We start from the raw sequence: 23,175 nt of genomic DNA on the forward strand, positions 1-23,175 counted from the left end.
AGAGACATAGAGACAGAAAGCGAGAAATCACCCCCCAGGGGGGATGGTCACGCTGCAATCCCTTCTCCATTCTCCTCTCGGGATCTTGGGCACGCACGCACACGCGCCCAGCGTGAGTTTTTTAAGCCACCGGGTCCAGGACACGAACCGCGGTCGACTACGTGGGAGTCCAGCGACATAGCCATTATGCTAACTGCTGGTTCCCCAGTTAATCCTTTTTAAAACTAGGAAGTAACTTTAGTGCGAGAACACCTGACAAGGAAAGTAATTCTGTGTCCTAAAAAATTCAAACTCAAGTATTTGGGTCATCAAAAAAGTCATGATGTATCTTTTATTTTTTCTTTTTTTTAATGTATAAATGCCTTATGACTTTTCTGACAACCCAATCAAACCTTGTTACAAACTGAAAAAGCTATTTAGCATAATCCGGTTTTAGGATAGAATACTTAATTTCTAGTTAGTTGACTTTCTTTTAGACTGTAATAGTCTTTGTCCCATTTGAATTAACATATTCAAACAAATATAGTGGAATTAAACAGAATTTGGAGTAAAGCATATCTGCCTAGAGTTCTTTCTGTAGGGTTTTAATATTCAGAGTACAAAAAGAACTCATTATAATGCAGTTCTAACTTTAAACTCCACCCATGGACCTTGAAAATTGCAGTACATTATTACAGTATTAAGAAAGGCAAGAATCAATTGCTAACGCACATTTATTACATATACGAAAAGTCTGTTGGAGGCTAATTTCACCTCTGCACAGCAAGGGCCCTTTCCTTATTCCCACACCCTGTTGGAGAACAACTGGGCAAACAGTGAAGGTGTCTTCATCTCTTGTTACTACTTGGACTTTAAATTTGATTGTTTTAGCATGATAACCAGAACCCTTTGTTGTTACCTGTCCTTACTCAATTTGTCCCATCCACCTTATTATTTCTAGTTTATCTTTTAACTTGTCATCTAACTCTCACGGGGTACTGTAAATTGCTGTAGAAAATTGCATCCAGCATCAATGCAAGTATCCTTATACCTTAACGGAACCTTTAGTGCTTCTCTTAATTCTTTATCCTTGTTAGCGTTTCTTACGTTTTTCAGAATTAATATTTTCCTCAATTTTCTATTTTTTTCATTCTCCTCACTCAATTAAGTAATATCTCTTCATTTCCTCTTTGCCTGTGTGTTTAATTTAAAAGGTTTCTAAGATTTCTTTCTTTTTCCTAGGCCAGTGACTCTCAAGTCTGTTGAAGTCAAGACCCTGCTTGTTATACTCTCAAAAATTAAGACCTTCAGTCTGAAAAGTTAAAGAATTAGTGAGGCTCGTGGCATTGTTTTACATTTGTGCATATCTCTTTATGTCTAGCTTTTTAGGAAGCGGCAGAATTCTCACTTTTGCCTCTCCACTTAGTCTGTTGCAGTGTGTCGTTTTGGATGAAATGTGGCTGTAAATCCAGCCTCACACAGATAGATAATTGGGAAAGAAAGAAGGAGTATTGTAATAGCTTTTTCAGATACTTGTGGATATTCTTCGATACTGCACCAAAACTTGACAAGTGGTAGTGTCTTGTAGTTTACTTGCAATATGGAACACTAAATGAAATCACATCAGTGAACTTGTGAAGGTGAAGTCCATTGACCTTTTTTGTACTTTGTGTGGTCCTCTTACCTGTGCATTAATCTGTAACAGCATGCATCAGTTGTTCGCAACTTATTGGTCCTCTGGTTTATGACTATCTTCCAGCTGTTTGTATCTTTCACTGTATAATATCAAAGTCATATTTGTTACTATCCCCGCAGATATTATCAGAAAATCTTTAAGCATTGAGAAGCTGTACACTCAAAATGGTAGACACCAATTTTCCAAGTTACTATTTGAAAGCTTGAAATTTTATTATTGGCAAAGTTGTTGTCAGTTATGTTCCTTGAAGTATCAGGCTTCATTGCTGAGAAAATACCTGTCAGAAACTCGAGGCTGAATAATTATAGCTTGATGGTGGTTCTTGAAAGTAAAAGAAGTGTTTCATTAAAAAAATAATAACTAGCTTAGCTTCAGATTGAAAAAGTTACACACGTGCTTTTTCTTTACTATCAACCATTATACTTTAGTATAGAGCAGAAGTGTTTAATTGATAGCTTCCATTTTGTCACATAGAATATGAAAAAGACACTGTATTTCAGGTCAAAATTTAATAATACTAGTAGTTTCAACTTCAGCAGTAAAGGTGTTCTTAAGTTAAAGTGTGCGTGTGTGTGTGTATGCACGCACGCACACATGCAGTCATGCATGTGTATGTATGTGCAATTTACTAGTACACTGACAGCTACCACTAGTACAGTTTGATATCACTGTCTTGCTGTGTGCTAAGGAACCATCAGTTTAACTCACCATTGCTTTTACACCATTATTGTGAGTCTCAATATAATGAAAAGAGGAAACATGTCATAATGTTTTTATGAAAATGATTCTGTTAAAGGGCTCCCTGGTTAGAGAAAGACGATTGTGGACCACATTTGAGAACCTCTATTTTTAGCCAATCCTACCACACTAACTACTCACCACACCGTACTTTTCATTCTCTTCTAGGAACTTTTAAGAGTCCTTAAAATTTCTCTTTCCCATATAATCACTCTTTTCCTTTTTTTCCCCTTTTTTAATAATTCACATTCTTCAGTCTATAAAAAATGATTCTCTATCCAACTGCCCATAAAGCTATCATCTTACCCCCCTCTTCCAAACTTGTTTAAAAAAGAGTTTGTTTTCTATTTCCCCTTTAATCCAAATCACACTGCAACCCTGTAAAATTTGGCTACTCTCTCCAGCACTTGAAATTTATTTATTTTTATTATCCGTTGCTGTGCTTAATGCAGTATTTTAATTTATGTCTTTACTTAGCAACATGTATAGTAGTTTGCTTCTGATTTTTTTCTTTCTAGAGCTTCAGTTCATGTGTTTTTCTCTTTATGTTTCTCATTTCTGTCAGTCTCTTGCTTGTGTCTTTTAATGTTCCCAACTTCATTATCTTTGCTCTGCATGCCCTTCACCACTTTAACTGTCATCTTTAGAATAATACAGATTTCTTTTCCTAATCTTAGTTTCTGCTCTGAGCTGCAAATTTCTACCTCCCATTTGTAGATGTTGCCAGTGGTTGTCTCACATTTTAAAACTGAACTTGGCATGTCTAGAAACAAACACCTCCCTCTCAAAACTTAAACAAACATTCATTGAGCAATGACTGTACAACATACTGTAGGAAAACAGAGGTTCATAAAAAGGCAAGATACATGAAAGGCAAGGCGGACAATGAACAAGTAGGCCGATAGGTCAGACTGCAATACTTAGAGAGATTTGTTAGTAACTAGGAAAACTCTTCAAAAAGTTTATGGAAAATACATGTTATGGGGAAAAACTGCATGGGTTCCAGGGTTTTTTGCACCAAAATAAATTTGTATTTTAATTTCATTTTTTTCATGAACTTTTTGAAATACCTTTGCATCTCTCTGAGGGATTAATAACTGACTTGAATCCTGAAGAAAAGGATTTAGCTATAAGAAGAGGGTAAGTGAAAGGACATTTCTTACAGGGAGAACAGCAAGCATCCAGGCCTCAAGTAAAGACTGTGAGGTGTTCTAAGGACCTATAGCTGCTGTAGAGAGTGAAGGTAAGAGTACACTGAAGGTTGGTTGGATTGATAGATTATATAGTGTCTTTTGGGTCATGAAAAGGAATTTAAATTATAATCTAATTACATTGAGAAACCATTTAGATATTATAAGCAAAATCTGATTTTTGTTTCTGAAATGTTCTTCTGGCAACTCTATGAGGATTAGATGGGGATTGGGGATGAGGTGGACAGGAAAGTAGAGAGAGCTGATTGGATACTCCTAACAGAATTAAAAGTGAGAGGGGATCGTGGTTTGTCCTACATGATGGGATAGAAAGGGGGTACAATGGACATACCTGAAATAAGGTCCTCTGGCTTTAGAACCTTGAGGCAGAGGACCTTATCTGAAAAGCCTAAAATGATAAGTCAGAATTTTTGAGACAGAGTGTAAAGTAGATGTTTTCAGCAGAACATCACGCAAAGGGTAAGAAATCAGAGAGGTAAAGGAATATTTGAGAACCTGGGAGAAGCTGAGCATGACCAAAGTATAAAGAGAGAGAATGACAAAGGATGAAGTAGGAGATGCAGGAAGAAGTCAGATCATGTAGGGCCCTCTTAAAGAATGGTAGACTCTCGGGACTAGCAATTGGCATAATGGCTATGTTGCTGGACTCCCATGTAGTCGACTGCGGTTCGAGTCCCAGACCTGGTGGCTTAATCTCACGCTGGGTGTGTGTGCGGGTTTGCCCAAGATCCTGAGAGGAGAATGGAGGAAAAAGGACTGTGGCGTGGCCATCCCCCCTGGGGGTGATTTCTCAGTTTCTGACTCTCTGTCTGTCTTTCTGGTGAGCGCATGTGCCTTATATCAAAAACCTTTCCCCCCAATATAGACTCTCCATGCCTGCTGTTCTAATTGGTCTGTATTTGTGAATTACCTTGTTATAACCAGTAAGGGAAACCCTGCGAGTAAATGAGATTCCCCAGGGAGGATATATATATATATAGAATGTGAAGAGTTTAGACCTTATTGCCAAGACCTGGTGAACATTAGCATTTGAAAGGAGTTGATCCAGGAGACAAAAGAAATAGAAAAAGAAAATTTGGTGTAAGAGGGACCAAAAGCCAATGGACAAAGTTTTTCAGAAGATTGTAGCCTGCATTTCAGATAATTCTATGAGTGATCAAGTAAGATAATAATAAGAAATAACCTGTACAGGTCATTGATGAATGTGGGTGAGAATGAATTTGGTGCAGCCATAGGTGAAAATAACACATTGTTGTGAGATGAATAAATTGTGTGGTAAGAAAGTTAAGACTGCATGTTGACAACTGTGTGGTCTTAAGAAAATAATAAGAAGGAGTGCCAGGTGAAGTTTTTGGTAGAATTGAGAAAATTCTTTTTTTTTTTAATATGCGAAATGTGCTGGTCAAGAGAGGAGATGGGGTGGAATGAAATCTACGGTATTTCTTGTCTCAATGTGAAAACTTCTCGATCTAATTTCTTTTGTATTATGGCCTTACCTCTCTTACACATGCTAATCAAATCTTAATTTTACCACAGCAATATTGTTTGAATAGCCTCTCCTCTTCACATTAATGTTGGCTTAGAGTAGGTTGGTACTTACCGTAGGGCTGTTGAAACAGCCTCCGCTCATTCTGGCATTTCAAAAAGGAAAAATAAGTGAGAACAAACTAAAACCCGATAGGATCATGTCATTATTTTACTAAAAGACCTTTGCTAGGCGAGGCCCGCTTTGGCCCTTTGCGGTATTAGCTCTTTGCATTCGGTCTTGCCTCCCATTTGTTTTCTCCTCCATCCTACCCCATTCTACCCTTAGCGACATTACATTTCCCTCTGATCCGAAAAGACCCCTACTCTTACAAAACCTTTTTTCTGTAGTAAAGGGATTTTCTTTACCTGAATTTCATTGCCCACCTTTGGTCTCTGGCAAATTCTTATTAAAAATCAGCCTCAAAGTCATCTGCTATGACTTGATCCAAGCAGAAAACGTCTTGTCTTTCTGTAACCATGACAATCCTTTCATTCTTCTTACAGTATTCACTTATTCCATTATTTTAGTAATTATAGCCATGTTCCACATAGTGACATTTCAGTCAACAATGGACTGCAAGTACTATAGAACAGTGGTCACAAGAGATTATAATGGAGTTTAAAAATTCCTATGGCCTCATGACATCGTAGGCTTATGTCCTGGCTCAACACATTACTCATGTGTGTGTGTGTGTCTGGCTGTGTGTGGTGATTCTGGCATAAACAAACCTACCGCACTACCAGTTGTATCAACATATATCTTAGACAATGACAAATAGCAAGTATTTGATCATGGTAATAAATGATTGTATTATTAGTATGTATTTACTATAATATATTTTGAATTTAGAGTGTACTGTTTCTACTTAAGAAAAAGAATGTGCTGTAGGTGGTATGCCTGTTGTACCAGCAGCAACCTCATACAGCTGGTGTTTCCCGAAGTCTCTTGATTACATCATTTCCTCTCCTGTTTGATTTACTCTTGTGTTGTCTTGCTCATCATGACCCTTAAATGTACAAAATCCACTGCTAATGGCGTGGATAATGTCAAGTGACCCACCAGGTGACACCTTGCATGAGTGGTATTTGTACAAACAAAGAAATCACCTAATGAAACATGTGTATTCTCATTGCTAAGCAAAGCATAATTGTATCCATATGTCTGTTTTCACCTGGACTGTTGTATAGGGGAGTGAAAAATGGGTTCCCTCTGCCCTCAGCTCAAAGTAATCAGCTTACCAAAGTGTCATATTGTCGATGACATTTCCTGAACTCCTTCCCTGAACTCCTTCCCTTGGCTCTTCCAGACTCAGGACTGTCATTCATGCGTGTATCTTAGACAATTGATAAAATATCTGTGATTTGTTAAGTATTTAGTTACTAAATGACTGAATTATAATTATCAAAGACATTTTATAGATTCTGAGCAGTTTTCGATTATTGGAATAAAAGTGATCATTTTAACAAAAAGAACACTAAGGTCAAGGAAGGTGAAATGATTTTCCCATTCTTCCGCTTCTGGCCTGGGGTCCCCTGGAAAACTTCCACTAGCTGCTGTCAGTTGATGCTGGTTGGCTAATATATAAATAAGGTAGAGGCAACTGGACTACAATTATTGTCTATGAAGCCATTTAACTTTTAGTGTAAGAATGTGACTCAGAGATTGAAATGGTGAAAAGATAACTTGGCGGGTGTCATAAAAATTTTATTTGAATTCAGTAGACAATCTAGTTTTCCTTAAAGCAAATTAAATTATTTTAAAAGTCAGATTTATGTCCTTTTACTAAAGTTCACACTTTACTGCCCTGAAGGAATCCCTAGGTACATAATCGTCTGTGATTTTGTGTGTGTGTGTGTGTGTGTGTGTGTGTGTATTTAACTGCACTGGGGAGGCGGAACAAAGAAGGATGCATGGCTTTTTTCAAAGGGTTCCTTAATCTCGTCCAAAAGTTAAGAACCACCATACCCAGTGACTTCCAGATACATTTGGTTACAATAAGTGATCTTTCTCAAAGCAAAGTATTTAAAAACTTAACTTTAGTACTTGAATGAAAATTTTAATCTTTGCTACTTGCTTTCATTTTTAGGGTTTGTGTTTAGTGAATCAGAGGGATCGGCATTAGAACAGTTTGAAGGTGGCCCCTGTGCTGTTATTGCACCTGTTCAGGTAACATAGATTACTTTACCAACTCTTTCGAGGAACATGTTCAAATGTTTCATACTTTGCTTTTTGTCTTCTAATGTTTGTGCTCTATATAATCATGAAATCAAGAAATAATCACTTAAGACTTTTGCTCATATATATCACCATACATAGTCAAAAATGAATTCAGAACACTGGTGAGCTATACAAGAGTAGCCTTTCGTCCATCTTTATTTTCAAGGAAAAATAATAAGTGTTCCCTGACTTACAGAAAATGATGAATTACTGATCTTGTCATCTTTTCTAAGGCAAAAAGCCTCTAAGTAATAACAACTTTCTGAGAAAGTTGAAGAATTTAGTATTTCCAAGTCCTGAAAGTTTTTTAAGTTTTAAAAATAAGTTGACAGTGTATACTTCTAGGCCATAACTTTGGCCCTTTTTAAATAAAATTAGTAGCAACTTATTTCAAACAGAATTTCAAAAATTAAAAACAGGTTTTTCTTTGCACTAAAGATAAGATTTATCTGAATGTCTTCATTTGGTTTTGAATGTTACATTGTTTGAATTTCAGGTGTTAATTGTCTACAAACTGTTACATTGTTAAAACTAAGAATTGAATTTCTATTGGATTGAAGAATTGTTCAGAATTGAATTGCATTTCTTAACAGTATCTATGAACAGCAGTGTAACTTCTTGTTATAAAAGAGGCTGTAATTTAATGGTTATGTTTTAATCATCATCTTTTAAAAATACATATTTAATGTGATGTTTATGACTCATTGGGCATAAAGAATGCATCCTGAAATGTTAATGCAAAGTAAAATTGTCTCTCAGTTTGTATACTCCATATACTTAAATTATTAAACTATAAAATATATGTCTCTAAAGGAAAAAAAACCATCTTTCATGGTTAATTCCGAAATATACCCTTTATAGGTCATTATTTTATTCCTTTAAAGAGTTCAGCCCCACGGCCTAGTAGTTAAGGGAAATGGATCCCACATAGCTGACCACAGTTTGAATCACAACCTCTGTGGCTTGAAAAACACACCTTGTGTGTGTACATGCACGCACATGCCTAGTCCCCCTTCCCCCATAGAGAGATGGAGGAGAAGGGACTACACTCCATTAAGGGGTGCTTTCTCCTTTCTCTCTGGCTAGCACACATTCACACTCTGGCAATTAAAAAGAAAGTGAAGTTTTTGTTTGTTTGTTTTTCCTAATATAATTATTTTTAAAAAATTAAGAAAAATTATAATGTCACAATCTTGCCTTGGAATTTATATTGCTATCGTACTGAGTAACTGTGGCAAATTTTGATTGCCAGTAGGTATCTTACCAGAATTTAAAGATTCTTTGTCCTAGTCATATATAAGTTAGCTTATACTAACACTACCTCATTGGTAGAGTTTTTATTGAAAGTCTATGATTGTGGGACCAGCAGTTAGCATAATGGCTATGTCGCTGGACTCCCACGTAGTTGACTGAGGTTCATGTCCCAGACCCGGTGACTTAAAACTCACGCTGGGCGTGTGTGCGTGCGTGCCCAAGATCCCAAGAGGAGAACGGAGGAGAAGGGATTGCGGCGTGGCCATCCCCACTGGGGGGTGATTTCTCTCTTTCTGTCTGTCTGTCTCTTTCTGTCTGCCTGGTGAGCGCACATGCCCTATAGCAAAAACCTCTAAAAATGAAAAAAAAAAAAAAAGAGAAAGTCTATGATTGTATACCACAGGGGTTTTCTGTTTTATAAAAACTAGTATATTTTTAAAATGATAGTTAATTTTGCAGTGGGGTGGTGTGTAACAAAAATAATTGTAACATTCAAAATCTCAAATCTATCTTCTTACCTTCAAGGTAATAGTTTACTTTGTCACATAAATTTTTTCAATTGAAACATTTGTTTGTATTGATATTTCCTTTTTTAGAGAGAGAGATTATTGCTATAGGGCATGTGTGCTCTCTAGAGAGAAAGAGATAGACAGAAAGGGAGAAATCACCGCACTGGGAAGGCCACACCACAGTCCTTTCTCCTCCATTCTCCTCTTGGGAATTTGATCATGTGTGCGCACACATGCACACATGCACACACACACACACACACACACACACACAGCGTGAGATTTAAGCCACCGGATCTGGGACTTGAACCATGGCCAACCACACAAAAGTCCAGCGACATAACCATTACACCATCTGCTGGTCCCTAATATTTTGATTTAAAGTAAAAAACTAAATCAAGGGTGAGAAAAATGAGCAAGACCCTATCATAAAACATTTTTAAATTGTAAAACTATAATTAGAACATAATGCTATTGGTAGAATAGGCATAAAATAAGAATAATACAGTTGTTAACCAACTATATGTATATAATGTACCAAGAATTTATTATATGTAATGATAAAGAAATACTAGGACCAGTGGCGAAGTAAGTTTCAGAAACATCATCAATGTGATTATTTAGCAAGATGAGGATAAAAATGAGCTTAGAGCATCTTATACCATATACCAAATACATTCTTGAGATACTAGTAAAATATAAGAAAACTAAAAATTAATGTAGTGTCAATGCTTTAAGAGAAAGGATAACTTACAAGCTCATAAAAATACTTCTGGTGAATTTTAGCAATAGGAGGGTTTTAAATTTTTGGTTTTTTATGCCTAGAGTTTGTACAAGTTAGTTAGAAAAATACTAAGACCCCAGTGGTAAAATGGACATAAATATGCAATGATAACAAGTGGAATGATGCTGCACAAGAAAAGAATCAAGAAGTTCAACTTCTCTGGGAACCAGCAGTTAGCGTAATGGCTATGTCGCCGGACTCCCACGTAGTCAACCGCGGTTCTCGTCCCGGACCCGGTGGCTTAAAACTCATGCCGGTTGCGTGTGCGTGCGTGCCCAAGATCCCGAGAGGAGAATGGAGGAGAAGGGATTGCGGCGTGACCATCCCCCCTGGGGGGTGATTTCTCACTTTCTGTCTCTATGTCTCTGTCTGTCTGGCGAGCGCATGCGCCCTATAGCAAAAAACTCTAAAATAAATAAATAAATAAATAAAAATAAAGAACAAGTTCAACTTCTCTAGGGACCCAGGAAAATAAAAATAAATCTGAAACTAGATTCTATTTCTCACTTTTTCTTGTCTTTAAATATAAAATTCTAATTGACAGTGCATGTAAGAATGGGATGATGCTGGTCCACACTTCTGCTGTAGGTTGTAGATTTGTGCTTTGATTTTGGGAAGGAATTTTACATTATAATTTAAATGATTATAATGTGCATTCTTTGATGCAGTAGTCATATTTCTGTGAATCTTTCTCAAGAAATAGTCCTTTATATGGAAAAAATATTTAAGAAGCTCATATATTGTGTCATTGGAAAAGACATGACACTTTTTTGCATAGAAAAATGTGTGATATCACAATATATTGGTTTTTTTTAGAGTTTTTTTTGTTTTGTTTTGTTTTTTGTTTTTTGCTAAAGGGCACGTGCACTCGCCAGGAAAACAGAGAGACAGAGAGACAGAAAGCAAGAAATCACCCCCCAGGGGCTATGACCACGTTGCAATTCCTTCTCCATTCTCCTCTCGGGGTCTTGGGCACGCACTCAAACGCACCTGGCGTGAGTTTAAGCCACTGGGTCCGGGACTCAAACCGTGGTCGACTACATGGGAGTCCAGTGACATAGCCAATCCACTAACTGCTGGTCCCATCACAATATTTGTGATAGTCTGAAAAAATTATAGATAACCTAATGTGCAAAAATGTAACTTAGATATGCAATAATTAATGGTAAAATTCTGATAAATAACTTCATAGGCAAGTAGGGATTTAGAATTATATTAATAGTTACAGGGGCCAGCAGGTGGCATGGTGGTTGCAGTGCTGGATCCCACCTGGCTGACTCTGAAGTTGTAGTTCCAGAGCCAGAGGATAGAAAACCATGCCAGGCTTGTATGCTTGTTTTTCAGAATCCCAAGAGGAGAATGGAGAAGGGATTGCTGTGTGGTCATCTCCCCTACCCCTTCTGGGTGATTTTTTTTTTGCTCTCCCTCACTGGTAAGAAAGAAATCTTATACCCATTATAATCCTCACTTGTAATAAAATTTAAAACATATATGAAAGAAGTAAATCAAAATGTTAACAGTTGTGTTAGTAATGGGTATCTGTATCTTACTTCCAAAATTTTGTAATGTAGCTATCCTCAGTTTTATGGTTTTTGTCATTTTTAGGAAGAATCAGCACTTAATTGTAAAGATACAGGTTTTATTTCTATGTGAATATTTCAGAATATTACTTAGTTTTTGTTAAAATACTTTGATTAGGTACCATATACAGTGCTAAGTGTATTACATAGATTTTCTCCAATAATTTTCACTATTTTTAAAGTTTGTACTACTTTTAGTTAGTAAAGTAGTGGAACCAGGAATCAAACCTAGATCTGTCTAAACAACAGTCCTCTTACTCTACAACAATGCTTTCCAACATGTGTAAAATCATCACAGCAACCTAGTTTTTCTTGGATCTGTCTTCTTCAAATTCAGATTTGATGGGTAGAGCCCAAGAATCTGTATCTTAAAAAGGTAAGTCAGGTGTCTAGGATACAAATAAATACACGTGAACTACACTTTTAGAAGGAAACACTGCACCACACCAACCTGCTTTTTCTCGGATAACTAGTGTGACATAGTTGACCATGTAGGGAAAAAAAAAGTTAGAAATCATTTTTTTTTCTTTTAAATCTTACAGCTTTTTGAGTTAAACCAGGAAGTTAGGAGCTCCTTATAATAAAGTGATGACTCTAGTGGTGACATTCTTGTATCACCGATCAGAGCTAGTGGAGCAGAACCAATGTTTAACTTTAGATTTCCTTAACCTTGAGGAATCTAAGACAAATGTAAACTGTTTGTGTTCCATAGGGTCTTCACTTTGTGAATGAAGCAGTAAATTTCTATAATTTCCAGTTACGTGACTTTTATTAGATTCCATTCTTTTACTTATCAGAAAATAATGTATTGTTGAAAAAGAATAATTTTGGAGATCTGTAGTCAACTTTATAGTAGTATATTCTGCATAAATAACTGTAATAATTCTGCATAAATAACTGCTCTTTATGGTTGAATGTACAGAGAAGCCATTTCAATTTTTATAGATCTATTCAAAAAGACCAGAAAGGAAATGCAAATGAGTTTTTCCATTTTAGAATTAAAGAATGATATGAAGTATATTAATGATGCATTCTACTAATTATTGCTTTACTTATATAAAGGCATTTCTTTTGAAGAAACTCCTGTTTTCTTCTGAGAAGTCTTCTTGGCGGGATTGTCCAGGTATGATAGCTGTCTTTTCAAACTTTTGCTCAGTCTTATATTTTAAAGATGATTTATGCAGCATTCATTGGCAGTAATATAATTACAATGTTCTGTCTTAGAACATAAACTATCAATGAAGTTTTCTTAGTGTGGTTATTTTTTAAATGTTTAAGAAGGTTTCATGAATAGTGGCAACTTTAAAATGTGTAAATTCTAGATTTGGCTCTCCGATCTAAGAGGTAGAAGATAATGTGTGAGGTCTTCAGAAAGTTCACGGAAATACATATTATTAAAAATTGTACATGAACTTAGAATTTTTGTGCACCAAACTAAACTTGTGTTTTAATCCTCTTTTTTGTTAAGGTACTTTGATGTCCCCTCATATAACTGAAGGAAAAATCTTTTACTTCTCTCTAAAACATGGTGCATTTCCCAGAAATGTTGGTTACTAGCATACCATAAATAATATTTATGTTGTTGTTTGTCTTATTTAGTTCTAACTAAAAACTTTTATCTTTTAGTCAAAGGCCTTACACAATGCAAGGACTGTAAATAATTCTGACTTAAATTACAAATGAAAGTGTCATAGCTTCTGCTCAAAATTAAGCCAGGGAGATTTGTGGTACTATCTGGTAATAGCAAACATTCGCATTCCACTTGACACTTTATAAAGATCTTTCCTTCATGTACACAATTTTGTGCGAGCTTCACAGTAACTTCTGGAAGAAGGTAGGATGTGTTACAGTGCCAGTTCTGAATATTAGGACAGGTTCTGTCCAAACCATGACCATAGAATCTACTGATAGCTGAAATGCAAAATAAATTTTAGTAGAGAAGAAATGATTCTATTATTAATATGAACTTTTTATTAATGCAATTGGTAATATTTCTTGCACAAAAGCATTTGTAAAGCATTATCATAAATGTCATAAATGATTATAAGTGGTTATAAAGTGAATGGCGCAGTTCCTGCCTTTAAAGATCTTTTACTCCATCAAAGACAGAACCGCCTTGTTTCATAAAGTTTTACAGAGAATATGTCCATATCTTATCCCCTTATAGTTTCAGAAAGTGGTTCAACTTGTGGACACTGATACTTCTTGCAAAGTGAAGGATTGCAAGGTTTAGGGAAAAATAGTGTGATCCTTTGTGCTATTTTTTGTTAAGTTCTAGTCTTCAAATCTCTGCAATACAGTGTCAGTAGCTTCTGTACTGTACAACATAACCAATATGTCTTCTGCTAATGTAATGGATTGTGGTTTTCTGTGTGCTGACAGTGTGTTTTCTCTCTCTTATCCCTGTGGGACGGAATGATCAAGACATTAGACCAATTCCAAATGGGGGTGGGGAATAGAGGTCTCCACAGGCCTTTACATGATGGGTGGGTCTGCAATAAAGTACTTACCTTCTACATTTGCAGCTTAAGAAAGGGACGGTCAGTATCAGGTTATTCCAAGTAGCATATTCTTATCTAATTCTGCATTTTCCAGGACTTTTCTAATTGATGGCAATTTTTAAAATGGAGATATTTTAACCTTCAGGCAAGTTGTTTTTATGCAATACAATTTTAAATCTGTTGTTTATGGATCATTCCCCATGCTTAAAATGCTTGATTTTCATCATGAAATTAACATCTTAATATTGTTATTCATGACAGGATTTTTTTTTCCCCAGAGAAATCCATTAAAACTTATACTTTGGTTATTTTTAGAGGAAGAGCAGAAGGAGCTCCTTTGTCATACCTTATGTGATATTTTAGAAAGTGCTTGTTGTGACAACTCTGGATCATACTGCTTGGTTTCATGGTTAAGAGGAAAGACAACTGAGGAAACGGCTAGTATTTCTGGGAGTCCTGCAGAGTCTAGTTGCCAAGTGGAACATTCTTGTAAGATACATTTTTATTTCCTGAAGTAATTTCTTATACCTTTGTTTAATAAATTTTGAGGAAAAAATATTTGTAATTTTTAAAACATATCTTTTTTCTAGCTGAAGTTTAATTAATGAGCCTTAATATTTTTCATTTCCCTTTCAATTTTAATGACTAGAGATACTACATTTTTGCAAAAAAAAGATGAAATGCATCTCAAAATCAACTTTTTAGAATATTCTACTTCTACTTTATAACAATCTCCTTTGAACTTTAGAACTCATATTTACAAAGTTTAAAACATTTCTATATCCCTTAGTTTCAGATGATGTAATATTTTGGCAGAGCATTTTAAAAAATGGAATTTTTTGACATCAGAAAATATTTTAATTACCTTTAACTGTTGCTTCCCAGAGCAAATATGGGAACACCCTTCATTCCACACAATTTTTCGTCTCTTGAGTTTTTGGGACACACACACACACACACACGTGTGTGTGTGCATATATACATGGTTGTCAGGAGAGTTGTGATGCATTTTTGCATAGAAAAATACACCATGATTTTCTTGATGACTTAATATGTGTGTGTGTGTGTGTGTGTGTGTGTGTGTATATATATATATGGGTTAGAGGGGGTGAGAGAGGGGGATAGATTATTTTAAGGCAGTTTTATTTCTGAATTTTAATTATGCCTTAAGTTTATCATAGCTTGACTAAGGACTTTCTCTTTAAGTTAAATGATAGCTATTCTCATAATCATAAAAATTATATATTTTGTGGTCTTTAACCTTTGAAAATCCTTTGTAATTGGCCTAAAAACTGTCAGGGTGAAAAAGTAAAATGGAGGCCCCTGTTTTATATGGACAGTAGATAAAGGAGTTGCTTTTCTGATGTGCTTTTAAGGAATAATCTTGAGAGAAAGTAGTTTGACCATTGGTAGTCTAAATACTGATACAGAATAAGTGACTTATTCTACCTGTACATATTCCATTAACTATCATCACTACAGAAACCATTTTTAAAGAAATTAGATACCTGATTCTTAGAACATAAACATCAACTGCTTGTGATGCACATCTGCTTAGCCTATTGGGCCATCTCTGAGGCATTGATGCCTCCCTGGGCTGAATCTTTGCCCTATTGTCAGTGTATTCTCTCTCCAGCCTCTGCAGTTGAAATGCTCTAAGCCTCATAAATTCAATTAGTAATACACTTGCAAGCAGTAACTTTCGAAGTTTACAATGTTGAATGTTGTTTCCTTTCATTTTGAAACATAGTCTTTCAAAAAGAATTTAACTTTTTTGGATTGATAATGACACTTAAAGACAAGTAAAAAAATATTCACAGGATGATAGTCAAAAATCTCATTAGAATTGGTTTTAAGTTATTTTCCAGGTTTTACTTGGTTTCATGCAAGCACATTTAATTTTTATTTAGGATATTAAAAATTTGAGAGGAATAGTTGAACTATTTAAAAGGTGTTTTAAAGAATATGTGCTTAGGACCAGCAGGTGGCATAGTGGTTAAGGCACTGGAGTCGTACTTGGCCAACTCTGGTTTGAGTCCTGGACCAAGCAGCTGGAAAATCATGCCAGGTGTATGTATGTGCATAACAAAAATCCCAAGAGTAGATGGAGGAGATGGGACTGTGGCATGGCCATCCTACCGAGGGGTGACGTCTCACTTACCCTCTCTCTGTCTCTTTCTCTTTCCAGTGAGCACATGCACTCTGTGGCAAAAACCTTAAGAAAAAAAAAAAAGGTGCTTAAAGTCAGTCTACATGTTACTATGTGAGAAAATAGATCTTTTAGTGTAACATTTTCATTAGTATCTCAGTAGCAGCCTGTGTGCTTACTATGGAATATGCTCTCCATTTCTGTAGTGGTAGGTTAAATTGCTCTAGGGTAAATGACCTCATAATGCATTACGTTTGATAACTAATTTGGATGGATATATTGTATTGAATTCCCCTCCAAAAATACATTTTCAGTAATTTTCCAGGACTTTTTGTGCCTTGTTTTAAAAAATAACCATTTTTAATGTGATATATTTGAAACATTTTGTTACCTGAAAATTTGAAAACTTAACCTTAGATATTTACAAGTGAACTGAACTTACATTAAACTTTTTATTCCAGATAACAATCTGTTTTATCTTTTTTTTCCCCTTTATTCCCAGCTATGTTCTTTTCTTGTGTTTTATATTTTTCTACCATCCTCGCTGCTGAGCTTTTTATTTTGCTTGCCTCTTTTCTCTAGATTACTATTTTTATGTCTACTTTCATAGTATACTTAGTAAAAGTATTGCGATATCAAGCATTGCAGAACAGTTAGGAAAGGTTAGGCAGAATTTTTATTTGATTCTGAAATTTTAAATGTGAAGTGCTTGCCCCTTTTGTTAATACTACATTCTGTACAAACATTTATTTCATTGGCTTATGTGGTGTGTATAGTTTTGGCTTGTTGGTAACGCACATTTGTTTGCAGTAGTGATACTCAGGTTCAATTTCAGTTTGTTTCCCACATAACCCAAAAGATTATGACGAATAACCCAAGAGAAGTTCTAAATATCTTAAAAAGTCATTTCAAACATTTGAAAATTAAAACGAGGCTTGGAAAAGCTAGCATAATCCAGTCGTTTAAATTATAAATAAAAATGATATATTTTAAATTCAAAATGAATCAGTTCTCTTAACTCACTAGTGGGAATTTATATTTGAAAGTACTAAGATTTGCTTTATGAAATGCAGGTGAAATTGTTCATTGTGATCAATTAAAGTAGGCATTTTGATTCATGTGCCATATCTTTAAAGCCTTTATCTTCCTAGAGCTAAGGCTATCTGGGTTCAAATCTCAGCTCTATGGTTTATTGCTGTGTGCTCCTGAGAGGATGCTTCTCTGTGCCTCAGTTTCCTCTTCTGTAAAATGGAAATAAGAGAGAGGGTTGTTATGAGGATTAAATGTGGTAAGACCTATAGAGAATTTTAAAAAGGGCCTGGCACTCAGTAAAGTGCCCAGTAAACATTACTTTTAATTAAAATGCTTTCTTTTATTTCTTTTGACTATTTTATTTAAACTTGTATTGATAACCATTAAATTAGTTACTGAAAACGTCCTAACAGTTATACAAATAAATGAGGAAACAAACTTAAAGCTGTCGTTGAACCTGTGTAGTTTCAAAGTGCTATGCCTCTTTATATACACATTTGTTTAATAGTTAAGCATTAAACCTAAAGATTTATATTATAAAGGAGGAAGATTAGCTGTATGATTTTACTTGGATCTGTAAACTAAAAGATTACTTAAAAGTGCAGGACACATTACTATGATGTGTGAAGCACTGATTACCAATAATCTTGCGTATTTTGTAAACTACCCAGCACAGTTGAATTTGCAAAGAAATCTTTGTTATTTAATCACCCTTCTAACAGTCTCAGTATTATATCCATTTTAGTTATAATCATGGTAATAGCTAAAACGTTGAAATACAAATTTATATTATAGTAAAATTGAAAATAAATTGAAAATTTTAAGAGAGCAAGAATATAGGGAAAGTTTTGATTGCTTGAAAGTATTTACAGCCTGCTGTGTGTATCTTGTGTCATTTATTTGCCATGTGTAGTGCTGAAAAGTGTCTTTTATGTGTAGCTGCCTTGGCTGTCGAAGAGCTTGGCTTTGAGCGATTTCATGCATTAATTCAGTAAGTAACATTGGAACATTTAAAATACTTACCTTGTGGACGCATTGCCATTTTAAGTCTGTTCATACCGTGGAAAAGTTAGATTTATGTAGTACTGGACTACTTAAACATGAATTTTAAATCGATTGCATGAGGATTAATTTGCTTTTAAATGAAAAAAATTATGTGTACTTAAATTATTCAGTCCTAAATTAGCTACCCAAATATACTTTTTAAAAAACATTAAAAGCTTTTTCATCATTAAAATGAAAAAAAAAAGATTTAAGCTTCATGTTTCTCTGTCTTGAATGAATATAAGGATTTCTGCCAGGTTGTTGGAAAAGTCATGACATATTTCTCTGTTTTCCTATGAAAAAATTTATCATTATTTTCCCAGTGATGGATAAATACTACAATTATTTATTTGACAAAATATAGTTTCTATAATTTTTGTTAGAAGTGCTTATATTTTCATTGAAAGACAAACTTTGTATTATAAAGTAAAAGGTAAGGATGACTGTGTTGGTAGGATTATAGGTAGCATTTGATTTGAAACTTATTATTAATTTCTCTTTGGAAAAAAGCCACAAATACTTTATCTTTGGTGTTGAGATATTTGTTAAATAATTTTCAGGCTTTATAAACTAGTTTTCTTTGTTCTTAAACACCTCATGAAGAGAGCCACTCTATTCTCTAAATAATTGTATATTATTGCAGAATTTATTGATGTCAGACAGCTCGCCTAAGAGATGAAGAGGTTCCCCTGTCAAGTAGGCTTTCTATCTTAATGGTATATATTATATATCGCGATAGTTGTCAGCAGTAGTTTTTGCTTGAATGGCTAAATTTGTATGTGACAATTTGAAATACTTGAAAAAATTTCTTGTTTATATGTGTATGTTTTAATTTTAAGACATTTAAAGAAGTTCCCTAATTTCGAATGTAGTCAATCTCATTATGTGCTAATACTTAATTATTTTGTCCCCCAGGAAAAGATCATTCAGAAGTTTATCAGAATTAAAAGATGCTGTCTTGGATCAGTATTCAATGTGGGGAAACAAATTTGGAGTATTGCTTTTTCTGTATTCTGTGTTACTGACAAAGGTTGGTTTAGAAGATGCTTCTCCCTTTTATTAGTTTAGTTCTATTTTTTCCTGCTGTGATGAATAATTTTATTCCTGATATTGTTTTAAATCTTAGAATAAATAAAAATCTCCTGTGCTAATAACAAAGAATTAAGTTTCCTTTCTACTTACTTGTTACTTAACCACTTACAAACTTTCACTTGTGCTTTACTACAGAGGTAGTCAATAATCTAATTATGAAATGCTGTCAGTTCTTCTGTGTGTTTTGTTTTGTTTTGTTTTTTTAATATCTTAGAATTTCTGGTAGTTCACCCCCTTACCCTTCTGGAAGCTTTCTTTTTCCCCCCTTCCTTCCCAGGGCTCTGAGGGAGGAAAAGAAGTGGAGGGGATGTCATTGGTTCTGACAGGGTCTCTTGGTTGTGATCCTCTGCCCACGCACACCTCCTTGGTAGCTAGGATTACAGGTGCCCACTTATAGCACAACCTGTTTTGGTTGGTCTAGAACCTGAACCTGAGCCTCTAGTATGGTTTCAGCCTCATGTCGTATGCCCTCTGCTTATGCCACTGTGGCCGAGTCCTTTTGCCTCCCACTATTTTTTTGTCTTATCTGATAAATCACTGTGCCAGTTTTCTTCATGTTTTTATTTTCTTTGATACCTTCATTTTCTTTATCTGTTATCTCCTGCTTTTTTCTTCCCTCTAAATTTTTATATTCTAGAAATTTAGCTTTCTGGATCCTATATGCTTTTTCTTTGATGGGTATTTTGTTCTCCCAGTTTACCTTTATGTGGCTTATTCCAATATGTGTAATTACAGTCTTCCCATCCCCAATGCTAGTCTGGTTTTTAATCTAGTGGTCAGTTGAGTATCTTACTAGATTTACCATATATGAAATAAAATTTCTTTTACTTGACAAATGTTTATTGAATACTGACTGTGCTCAGAACTGTGCTTATAGTATGGGATACATCTTACTAGGGTTTCTATTAATTTTTGTAGAAAAAAGTAACACATTAATAATTACTTGTATCATGGCAGTGTTTTTGGTGTTTTCATTTTACTTGCACAAAGCCTAGTGGAAAACTAGGACAAAGTATGCCTAAGCTTATTGGGTGGAGTCAAGGTCAGACATGGTATTATAATGATTTGAAGGTTGGGACTTGATGGATCAGTACAGGTTTTCTGTTTGGGAAAGCTACAGGAAAGTTTTTCAAGCAGTGGGAACAAGTGTAAAGTTTTAAGAGATTGGGGTGTAACACAAGTTTGGAGAACTGTAAGTAGTTTGGCATTACTGCAGCATAATGCACTGCTGTGACAATTGTGGAAGATGAGTCTGGGTGCTAATTTAAAGGTTCTTATACACTACAAAAACTGCCTAGGGAACCAGCAGTTAGCATAATGGCTATGTCACTGGACTCCCACGTAGTCGACCACGGTTCATGTCCCGGACCCGGTGGCTTAAAACTCACGCCGGGCGTGTGTGCGTGCGTGCCCAAGATCCTGAAAGAGGAATGGAGGAGAAGGGATTGCGGCGTGACCATCCCCCCTGGGGGGTGATTTCTCGCTTTCTGTCTCTCTGTCTCTCTCTGTCTGTCTGGTGAGCGCATGCGCCCTATAGCGAAAACCTCTCCAAAAAAAAAGCCTTAGATTGTATCTTCTCAAAATTGGAACACAATAAAGATTTGGAACAAGGGAATGGCAAGATGTTTTTGTTGATTAAAGATTTCTTGGGGCCAGCAGGTGGTATAGTGATTAAGGCACTGGATTTCCATATGGTTGACCACAGTTCAAGTTCCAGACCCAGCAGCTTGAAATTCATGCCAGGCATGTGTGCCCAAAATCTTGAGAGAAGAATGAAGTGTAGCTGTCCACTTTGGAGGGTGATTTCTCGCTTTTTGTCTCTGTCTCTCTCCAGTGACTTCACATGTACCCTATACCAAAAAGTCTCTCTCAAAAAAAAAAAAAAAAAAGATTTCCGCCCCTTTTTTTTTTTTTTGAACAAGGATGGCAAGTATAAGATCTCATACTTCTCCCCCCCCATAATACTTAGATAATCATTCAATACTTCGTCTGTTTAGTTCTTATAAATGGCCTGTAGTATGATAGAACCAATGATTAAAGTTAGGTGAGTAGCACAAAGAATGGCACTTTAACTTTGTCATGTTGAAGTTGATGAGGGTCGTTTTGTACTTATCCAGCGTCTAAAACTCTTGGGGTTTGGGTACCCATTTGATAATTTAGAAGTATCAGCAAATTGCTTCTCAAAATATAAAATAAGCATTTTTGTCATGTGTATGTCTTCCTTAGAGTTGTCTGTTCAATTCATTTGTCCATGTTTCATGTTTTAATTGTATAAATTGTGTAGTATTACTAGGGTTCTTTTTTTCTTTGGGCAGGTGAGGTATTTGAGTTCCTTCTATAGTATGGTTATCCATTCCTTATCGAAACATAGTTTGCAGATATTTTCTTCTATTCTGAGGGTTGTCTCTTCGCTCTAATTATTGTTTCCGGTGCTGTGCAGAAACTTTGTAGCTTGATATAATTGCCCATGTCTGTTTTTGAGATAATTGTTGGTGTTTTAGGGATCTTATTTAAGAAATCTTTGCTTATTCCAATGTCTTCAAGTATTTTCTCCTGAGTTTTCTACCAATAGTTTTATAGTTTGAGGCTTGACATTAGGTCTTTGATAAGTTTTGAGTTGATGTATTAGTGGTCAGAGATGAGTCCACTTTCATTTTTCTGCAGTTGAATATCCATTTCTTCCAGCACCATTTGCTGAAAAAGACTTCACTTTCTTCACTGCGTTGTTATGTGCCCTATGTCAAAGATCTATTGACTTGTATATTTTGGGATTTATTTCTGAGTTCTATATTCTGTTCAACACCTCTTATCATCAGGGAAATGCAAATACAAACCATAGTGAGATACAACCTAGTCAGAGTGACTATGATCAAAATAGTAAAGAAGAACCAGTGCCTATGAGGCCATGGTGAAAAGGAAACCCTCCTACACTGTGGGGATGTAAATTAGTACAGCCACTGTGGGAAACAATATGCAGGTTCCTTAGCTACAAACAGAGCTACCATAAGACCCAGTGATCCTACTTCATGGTATTTACACAAAGTATAGGAAACCAGTCTGAAAGACACTGCACATCCTTGTTTATTACAGCAGTATGCACAATTGCTAAGACATGGAATCAGCCTAAGTGTTCCAAGAACTGATACCTGGGTTGAAAAAATACAGCACATGCATGCTGCAGAACAGTACTCAATCATCAGATGAGTTCGTCATTTGATAGAAAGTGGATAAATACATTGTGTCATCAGGAAAGTCATGATGCATTTTTGCATAGAAAAACAGAAAAATATGTCATGACCTTCCCAACAACCTAGTAGATTTAATGCTAAGTGAAGTAAGCCAGACTGTGAACTATAAACACTGTATATCCCTGCTTAATGTCTGCACTCCATGGCAGAAATGGAAAGATCCCAAGATACAATAGGTAGGGAAGACAAGCGTAGATACCAGAGACTGTAAAGGAAGGAGGGATAGTTAAAGGATGGATGGGAGGGACTCAGGCAAGAAACACTTAACAGACACAAGAACGTGAAGTTCTCTGTTGAAAATGATGTGTAGGGGACCAGTAGATGGCATAATGGTTACATCTCTGGACTCCCACTTAGTCAACCATGGTTCAAGTCCTGAACCCAGTGGCTTAAAACTCATGCAAGGCACACACATGCATGCATGCCCCAAATCCCAAAAATGGAGGAGAAGGGATTGAGGTATGGCCATCTCCCTATGGAGTGATTTTTCTCTGTCTGTTTCTCTCTCTCTCTCTGGTGAGCACACACTCCCTATAGCAAAAACCTCTTAAAAAATATTATGTATGGGGAACCAGCAGTTAGCGTAATGGCTATGTTGCTGGACTCCCCAGTA

The 23,175-nt window shown here is 35.7% G+C and overlaps 1 protein-coding gene across 4 annotated transcripts in view; it reads left to right on the forward strand.

The window, feature by feature from the left end:
* The window catches only part of MINDY3 (MINDY lysine 48 deubiquitinase 3), a 120,804-nt gene that overhangs the window by 22,849 nt on the left and 74,780 nt on the right, over positions 1-23,175 (forward strand). Inside the window, exons 2-6 of one of the 4 annotated variants that reach the window (XM_006159752.3) lie at positions 7,239-7,318; positions 12,559-12,619; positions 14,313-14,486; positions 18,118-18,169; positions 19,138-19,252. In XM_006159752.3, coding sequence (XP_006159814.1) covers positions 7,239-7,318; positions 12,559-12,619; positions 14,313-14,486; positions 18,118-18,169; positions 19,138-19,252 — 482 coding nt within the window. Of the gene's footprint in view, positions 1-7,238; positions 7,319-12,558; positions 12,620-14,312; positions 14,487-18,091; positions 18,170-19,137; positions 19,253-23,175 lie in introns of those variants that run through there. The other 3 variants (XM_027776248.1, XM_027776250.1, XM_027776249.1) reach the window with 3 other exon arrangements.

The sequence above is a fragment of the Tupaia chinensis genome, unplaced genomic scaffold (assembly GCF_000334495.1).
Source record: "Tupaia chinensis unplaced genomic scaffold, TupChi_1.0 Scaffold000647_1, whole genome shotgun sequence".
Classification (NCBI taxonomy): Eukaryota; Metazoa; Chordata; class Mammalia; order Scandentia; family Tupaiidae; genus Tupaia; species Tupaia belangeri.